Below are 9,168 nucleotides of genomic sequence, written 5' to 3' on the forward strand. Positions count from 1 at the left end.
TTTGTATATTTCATTCCATTCCCTTCTAGCCTGATGTTTTTCTGTTGAGAAATCAGTCGCTACTCTGATGGGGGATCATTTGTAGGTAACTTTCTATCTCTCTCTGGCCGCTTTTAAGATTCTTACTTTGTCGTTGGTGTTTGCCAATTGAATAATAATGTGCCTTGGCATCAGTCTTTTGGGGTTCAGTTTGATTAGGACTCTGTGAGTTTCTTGGATTTGTGTGAGTTTTTTCTTCCCTATATCAGGGAAGTTTTCTGTCATAATTCTTCAAACAGGTTTCCTCTCTTTCTGGCAGATATTCTTTCATTTCCTGTTGTCCCAAAGTTCCCTTAGGCTCTCCTCCTGTTTTTTAAATTTTTTTTCTAGATGCTGCTTTGCTTGGTTATTTTTTTCTACCTTGTCTTCTAGCTCACTGATGCAGTCCTCTGCTTCTACTAGTCTACTGTTGATGCTTTCTATTGAGTTCTTTATAGCAGCAATGTCATTTTTCATCCCTTCTTGGTTCTTCATTTCCTCTTGGTTCTTACACATATTGTTGAATTTGTCGTCCATTCTTTTCAGCAACCTTATGACCATTTCTCTGAATCTTTCTCTGACATATTGCTTGCCTCCATTTCCTTTACTTCCTTTTCTGGTGATGTTTCCTCTTCTTTCATATGCAGCCTATTTCTTTGTCTCCCCATGATCTCTCTTCTCAGGGTATCTGGTTATGTAGCTCTCTCTCTCCTTTCCCTACGCGATATCTAACCTTTCTGTGAGAAGGTGCAGAACTCATCAGAGTCCACATATTTGCACTGCTTGAGATCCGGTGTTCCTGGGTTTGCAGCTGGTCCCAGGGTGTTGTGGTTGTAGTGTCTTGGGATGTATAGGCTTTCAATCTCAGCCTCTTTCCCTTCAAGATGGCACGGTCTCCCGCTGCTTCCTCTTAGAGGCGGGTTGGGGTGGATCCCTCATATATTAATTCAATAAATTTATTTAGCTTCTGCTAGATTTTCATCTTTTCGAGTTACTTTGTGTTCTCTTGTTTTGAGTTCTTGCAGAAGTAGACCATAAGATGAAGATTCATGTCCAAGTAGCTTATTGGGGAAGTGATCTCAGGAAACACCTTTAGGTGGATAAGACAGAGAAGGGAAGGAAGTCAGGAAAGAGTGCATCATTAACCAGTTACCAGCATGGGCTCCTGGAGTCTAATCCTTATGGAAATACCAGGAAGTCAATGTCCAAAGCAGACCTGCAAGTCATTCTGCCTAAGGGGTGAGGGACTAGCTGGTTATACCCAAACACCCATCAGTTATTGTTGGGGGACCGCTGGGTGGGGTGAAGAGGCATTGATTCCCTGGAGCCTCTGACCTTCCCCAAACCAGGGCGGAGCAGGCTCTACTGGCTGAAGAGAGCCCTCAGCAAAGAGGTGGAGGTGTCGGCAGTTAGAAGTCTAGGAACCTTGTGAATGATAAATTTATGTGAGTGGCAGCATGGGAAGGCACAAGAAACACAGCGACTTATTTCTAGAGTGTTCTAAGAGGTTGTTCCAGAGGCCAGTTTTGAGATATTGAGTGGTAATGCATGACAGGGAATTCTCCTCATATACAGCTTAGTGATCATAATTATGATCTAGTGGCCAGATAGGGGAAGGGTGTAACACCCTTTCCATTAGTTACACAACATCTAAACTAAAACATGATCCAAATTAAGGTGTGAAGTTAAAGTTCTTTATGGATACATTTCTGTTTACATGGCCACTGTTATTCTTTCTCCAACAACTTTGAGAGTTTTATGGCGTGGACATTGGGGCTTTGAAAATTATAATCATGTGTGTCTTTGAGCAGACCACTTTGACCTTTGCATCTTCTCAGACTTCTAAGGATCGCTTTAGTTTTCCTTTGTTTCTTTAGAAAGGCACATATCTAGTAAGCTCAGAGCCACAAGGTCCAGACTTCAGCACAGGAACCATCTCTCCTAGTTTCTTCTGTCATCAGTAGCCTCATTTGAGCTGGCAGGCCTGGACTCAGCAGCCTGCATGCCCTTTTCCAATTATAATCCCTTTCTTTGATCTTGAAAGTCACTACTCATTCAGGGTAACAAATTATCTGAGATGGAGAGGAAAGACAAAGCTTTATCATTTCTACTTCCTAACATAGGAGGATGGGTTGGTTAAAAAAGTATTAAAGACCGGTAAGACTTTTGGACTAACTGCAAGATTTAATTTCTTCCTTTACTTTTCCTTGCAAACGATCCCCTGCTTCCTGTTTTTGCTCTTGCTCCTTTGTACCCTCCTGAGATTAACCTCTGTGCCAGGAGTTAAGCTCCTTTGTGGTCTGCTTTTACTCCAGGACTCAGATGTTCTGATCTGATGAATGTGTGTGTGTCAGCATTAGCGCTGATGTGACGGAGAATACAAGTTTCAGTGACATCTCCATCACTGCTGTTAGGGTGCTTCTCTTGTTGGGCCCACATAGGTGTCCTGGTTGTGACAGTCTCCTCTCTCTGCAGGCTCAGCAGCGGCTTACTCAATGTGCTAGAAGTGCTGAAACACGACGTGAAAATAGGGCTGGGCACAGGTTAGTAGCGCACCATTTGGGACCATGGCTAACTGGTTGCTTAAGTGCATAACTTTCTAATGTGACTAATATTCAGGTTGCATTTCATGTTAAAAAATTAGTTTTATTTTTCTGGTAACAATATCTTGAGCTAATAAAATAGTGAGATTGGAAGCAGTAAGAAGATATATGCAAAGGAAGACGTTTGGATATCACTAAGCTTCTGAAAGCTATTCTCTGCATTTACTGTCAGGGCTCTCAAGCAAGCATGTCAAACTCTCGGCTGTTGGCCCACATGCCTCATTTATTTGGCCTACATTAGCCTTTGAGGTTGACATGCTTGCTCTAAAGGATAGGTCCTTCTCTAGTGTTTTAGAGATTCATTTAAAGTAATCCTTGATTTTTTTTTCTCTTTTGTTTTGTCCTTCTGGCAAGGCTTTAATAGTTTGGATTTGTATGTTTTTAGTTTTCAATAAATGTGCCATCACAAATACTGTCTCAAAAGAAAATTATTTGGCCTTGCCATAGCAAGCATAGACTCAATTCATGCCAGCGTTGAGAACTCTGAGTTACATGAGAACTCTATGTTAAGAACTTGCTTTCCTTGTAAGCAGTGTTTAACAAAATGAGATTCCATTCCTACGGGCAGTCTGATGCTTGCTAGGCTGAAGGATGTTCTCAGTGGCTGATAAATTAAGGATGCTTCTTGTTTAATGATTTTTTCCCGAATTTGTGCAGTGCTATTAATTTTGAAAGCATGCATCAGACCCCAATGTCTAGGCGTATCAACTGTGAACCTTTCACTATTGTGTGTAAATGAACTAAATTTTAAAAAATATATATTTTTATTTATTTTAGAAAGGAAGGAAGAGGGAGAGATAGAGGCATCAAGGATGAGAGAGAATCATTGATTGGCTCCCTCCTGCTCACCTCCTACTGGGCATAGAGCCTGCAACAGGGCATGTGCCCTTGGCTGGAATCAAACCCAGGACCCTTCAGATCGCAGGTCAACGCTCTATCTGCTGAGCCAAACCAGCTAGGACATAAATTTCTTTTTAAGTTGGTGTAGGGCACAATGACTTATTTTCCATTCTTGATGCACTTGTCCTCCTGTTATTCAAGAGCGTGGGGATGTTTGCTTGTTGACAATGATAGTCTGGAATAACTCAAGTCTCAGTTAACTTTATACCGAGTAATTCCTTGGTAGGACACACAATACCACAAAGGGATTTATTAATATTTTTAAATAGGTATGCTAATGTAGAAGTTTTCCTTAATTTTACATGAATTAAAAAGAATTGTGGTTTTTTTTAAAAATTCTAATTTAAGCCTTGAATGACAGAGATTGTTTAATAACCTGCATATAGTCCCAGGTGTTAAAACAGGCAACTGGCTGTTTTCCCTTAACAGAAAAGCTTTAATAGATAAGGAAAAAAATGGCCAGGAGTTTTTATTACATAATATAGTCAATTAATTAAAAATTTAGCAGACATGCAAAATAAGGTAGATATTTGCTTTCAAATTTCCTGGGGGTTTGGTCTCTATGAGTTAAATTCATCACCTAACTTGTAGTTCTTGGCTTTTGATTGTGTAGCAATAGCTTAAAACAATTAGGTAAAGCTCTCACTGTCCCTTATTAGTGGTAAAACATTGAACAAATTAATGTTCTAAGGCTTCAATTCCTAATTTCTATAACAAAACAGCAATCATAACAATATCTATCTTATAAGCTTATTTTGAGGCTCAAATGAAAAGAACTCTGACATGTACTAGTCAATAAAGATTGGCTTAAAGGGAAAGAGCAATGTTGGTATATTGACCAAATGTTTGCTTATATATGATGTATTTGCTTATTAAGTTGGAGAATGCATTTCACATCATCTCTGCTGTGGTAGCCACCCTATGCTCCACTATTTCCTAAACATGACCTTTGTGTATGAATTTGCACTTCATTTTTAGACTTTAGAAGATTATTTAACCTGATTTTATTGACAGAGAGCAGTTCCAAAAGCAGGTCATTCACTGTATCTGTATCAAGTGTAAGCAGGTCTGGACTTGCTCCATATTAAGAGGAAACCCACAGGAAGCTTAGTGAACATATTGCAAAGCAAGAGAAAACAGTATCAAAAAGAATAAAAGGATGAGCATATTTCTGCAAATGATTTACTTCAGGATCCAGAAGAAAATTTCAAAACATTATCATCATCCTTGGAGTACAAGAAGACATGGCACTATGAATCCCTGGAAGAAAAGTTTGACTAAAATACCATGGTTTATGTAGTCCAGGGTTTCTTTTTTGATCTGCACAATATTGTTCCTTCGTTGGAACTTTATTAACATAACAACCAGAAGAGTATAGGATGATTAAGTCATCCTGTAAGGCAGCAACATAATAAGACAGCTCTCAAAATTTTCTCAATAAATTGTTTTCTAAATCCAATGATGGGTGTCTTATAAGAGAAAATGAGAGACACTTAAAGACACAGAGGGAAGACCCAGATGAAGTTGGAGCCAGGTATTGGAGTTACACTGCCACAAGCCAAGGACTGCCAGGAGCCGCCAGAAACTGAGGGAAGTGAGGGAAGATTCTTCTCAGGAGCCTTTATAGAGATCGTGGCCTGTGAACACTGATTTAAGACTTCTGCCCCAAAGCTGTGAGAGAATAAATTCCTGCTGTTCTGTGCCACCAAATTTGTGGTAACTTGTTGCAGAAACCCTAGGAAACTAATGCAGGTGCACATTTGATACTAATTACTGGTTTTTAATTCCTTTACATGTTAGTCTATGTCTAGTCTGTGTTTATAGATCTTTTCTTTGAAGTATATTAAAGACTCAATATCTGTCACTAAAACAAACAAAACACTTAACCTATTAATAGTTGGTTGTTACAAAATAGTGATGGGGTTGTAAAGTACGACAACGGGAATGTAGTCAATAATATTGTAATAATTATGTGTGGTGCCAAGTGGCTACTTGAAATATCAGGGGTAGCACTTTGTAATGTATATTATTGTCTAACCACTATGCTGTCCACCTGAAACCAATGCAAAATATAAACTGTAATTGAAAAATAAAATTTACAAATTCAACCTTATATACTTAATATTCCATTTATCTCATAAGGTTACCTTCTTGGCTTTATTTTCTTTATCCTAGATGTGGCTGGTGGTTATTCACCTTCCATGCTGGATGCAATCAGAAGAGCAGTGATGGTTTCCAGTACCCTTGTAATTACTCAGATAAATGAGAGAAGCCTCACCCTCAAAGAGGTATTCAGACTAGCGACTCTCGGAGGCAGCCAAGGTAATAACCATTTCTTTCCTCTAACCATGTACAACCATGCCAATCTGTGTCCTTGGATGCACTATGAAGGTACATGATAGTGGCATCAGCAGGCATCCACTATTCATGACGGTTGCATCTCACATAGCATACCCCAAACTTAGCAAGTAAGTCCATGTTCAAGCATGTGGAGGCATAATTCTTTCAGGACGCTCCCTTTCTTTGGAAGAAGAGATGTTTAATAGACAGTTACCATATTAATTGTTTTAATGGATTTATTTGCATTGGTCACATGCATACAAGTTCTTTAAAATAATCAGTTTTTCCATTGAGTCAAGTAATACACTCTATTGCCCTAAGTGAAGATGATGATAATAATACTAACAGTAAAAATATGCCTAGCTGGCGTGGCTCAGTGGTTGAGTGTTGACCTAAGAACTAAGAGCTCATGGTTTGATTTCCTGTCAGGCACATGGGTTGCATGCTCAATCTCCACTATGGGGTGTGTGGGAGGCAGACAATCAATGATTCTCTCTCATCACTGATATTTCTAGCTCTCTCTCCCTCTTCTTTCCTCTCTGAAATAAATAAAAATATACTTAAAAATAAAAATAGCCGAAACCGGTTTGGCTCAGTGGATAGAGTGTTGTAAAAATAATAGCCAAGAGCTATGTTGTAGGCACTATGCAACATGCGTTATGTATGTTGTTATTTACCGCCAACCACTGTTATTAATTCTATTTAATCAACAAAGTACCTGGTGGAAGCTTACACGGCTCTCCAGCTATACAGTACCATCATTTGAATCCAAAAATCTGAGGCCAGAGTGTAGGCTCTTATCCTTTCACTATGATACCTTCCTGTGTAAATCCCAGCTTAGAGTATGCATTCTTTATGTAATTAAGTACAGTAATTACCCAAGTCTCTTTAAGTGGAGAGAGATGTTGAAATAAAGTGGGTTGATATGCAAATGTTGTTCACCAGCTTTTCCTAGTTCTCACATGTAACTATTTTATGGGGGGAAAATAGAAATTGGTAATTGTGTTGCTTTCAGTTACTTAGCATTATGGTGTATTCTAGATGAATGATAGTCGACATAGCATGAAACCTTAGGTAGCTTGTGAGAAATAACAACATACATATCAAGACAAATATAGATAAATGTGTAAATTTATATATAGCTAATCTGGGTGATAAAAATGGAGGAGGATGAAAACCAAGAATATCCTGTGAAGAGAAACTTCCTGGCTCTTTTTTGAATGCTTGGGGCTATGATGAATATCAAGAACCTTTCAAGACAACCAAGTAGAGGTCATGCTCCTTGCATTTCTAAGTCTTCGGATTTCATTTCTAAGTCTTAGAAGTTCCATGTTCTAAGTCACCATTCTTTTAACAAGTGTGGTGCTCCTCACCCCCACTCTCACTGTGATTGTGCATCTGAGTTCAAGCAGTTGGCCAACCATCTTATTTTCATGGTGCAAATGAGTTGTATTTAAATTGTGCCTTCTTTTTTTCTTCTAGGCTCTCTGTGAGTTGCTTCATCAAGATTTTTTCTGTCTGATCAAGCCAGCCTAGGGTGCTTACCAACTCATTTCTGCCTTGCTGTATAGCTTCCAAATCCATTTTCTTGGCTGCAAGGCTTACTGTTATGGAATTTCTTCTCCTTAACTGGTGTCTCTACAGAGTCAGAGTGAAATGAAATGAATGGATTCCTATTTAAAGTGTGCCATCTTCCTGGCTTGCCACAGCCTTTATATTCAAGATGTTGCATAAATCACCTTCTCAGAGCCAACATTCACTCTAAAGGCAGCAAAACTGTATTTCCTTGTTTTTTTTAAAAATATATTTTATTGATTTTTTACAGAGAGGAAGGGAGAGGGATAGAGAGTTAGAAACATCGATGAGAGAGAAACATCGATCAGCTGCCTCCTTCACATCTCCTACGGGGGATGTGCCCGCAACCCAGGTACATGCCCTTGACCGGAATCGAACCTGGGACCTTTCAGTCCGCAGGCCGACGCTCTATCCACTGAGCCAAACCGGTTTCGGCAAAACTGTATTTTCTGAAATGCATTTAAGGTGTTTACCAGCCCAGGGGGGCCTTAATGCAATGATGTTAACTAGATCCATTTACAAATTCACCAAAAGCAATTATGTCTTTCTTGGTTAGTTCATGCCTGAACTTTCCAGGTTCCAATAAATAGCTCAGTTAGTTTATATATATTATCAAACTCTGGCAAGTGAACCTGGTTATCTGGTCTACTAAACACAGAAGTTTATTTTGAATACAGTTATTAAAAACACTGGAGGCCTGGCGCACAAAATTTGTGTGCGTGTACGGTCCCTAGGCCTGGCCTGGGATCTAGGCCATCTTCCCTAGCTGCCCGCAGCCGGCCCCACCTCCCGCCACCACCCACCCCCAGTTCTTCTTTCGCCATCTGGAGATCAGTGCCTGACAGCTGAGGGGAGGGACTGAGAGGTTGGCTTTTCCCGCCCACTCACAATCCCTGCCCCTGCCACGGGTGGCCATCAGTGTACCTCATAGTGACTTGTCCAGCAGTCATTCTGATTGTTTAGCCATTAGGGTCAATTTGCATATTACCCTTTTATTATATAGGAGGATAGAGGCCTGGTGCACGGGTGGGGGCCAGCTGTCCTGCACTGATGGAGGCCCCGGATCGGGGCGGGTGATCCTTGCTGGGGACAGGGCCAGCCTTGGTGAGTGACCACGGGCAGTTTGCAGGCTGGCCCTGCCCCTGATCGGGATGGAGTCTCCACTGGGGGCAGGGCCAGACTGAGCAAGAAGCCACAGGCGCTTTGCTGGCCACAGTAGGCATCATAGCAACCAGTCATTCAGGTTGTCACGGCGTTATAGTCACTGGAGTTTTATATATAGAGATATTTGTTATGTTTCTTTGTGGAGGGCAAATGGATGAAGGAGAGAATTTCCAGTGATTTTTTTCTATCACATTCAGTCCTTCTCCACACTATCAGTAGAAGTCACCTAACTGCTTTTCACATTTCTAATTATTTTTGCTACCTTGTCTTCCTATAAGAATTTTTAGCTTAAAAAATCTTTCTTTTCTGAGAACAAAAGAGGTGCTCTTTAACCCTTTGCGGTCCAATTTTATATTTGGAATTCAATTCAAATTAATTGACGGGGTTGAATGTTGAACCAGTTTGCGGTGTCAACCTCAGCCTCGATGTTGGACCTGCTTTTAGTGCCTGGTCTGTCGAGTCAGCCTCAATGTTGGACCGAAAATGGTTAAATAACCTTTTTTTAAAATTAAATCTTTATTGTTCAGATTATTACATTTGTTCCTCTTTTTTTCTCCCCATAGCTCCC

General features: G+C 40.2%; 1 protein-coding gene across 1 annotated transcript in view; it reads left to right on the forward strand.

Annotated features, from left to right (window-relative positions):
* Positions 1-2,493: 2,493 nt before the first annotated feature.
* The window catches only part of LOC102248729 (guanine deaminase-like), a gene marked incomplete at its 5' end in the record, with an annotated part of 12,479 nt that continues 5,804 nt past the window's right edge, over positions 2,494-9,168 (forward strand). Inside the window, 2 exons of the mRNA XM_005867008.2 lie at positions 2,494-2,561; positions 5,697-5,843. Of these exons, the coding sequence (XP_005867070.2) occupies positions 2,494-2,561; positions 5,697-5,843 (215 nt within the window). The remainder of the gene's footprint in view (positions 2,562-5,696; positions 5,844-9,168) is intronic.

The sequence above is a fragment of the Myotis brandtii genome, unplaced genomic scaffold (assembly GCF_000412655.1).
Source record: "Myotis brandtii unplaced genomic scaffold, ASM41265v1 scaffold2426, whole genome shotgun sequence".
In the NCBI taxonomy this organism is placed as follows: Eukaryota; Metazoa; Chordata; class Mammalia; order Chiroptera; family Vespertilionidae; genus Myotis; species Myotis brandtii.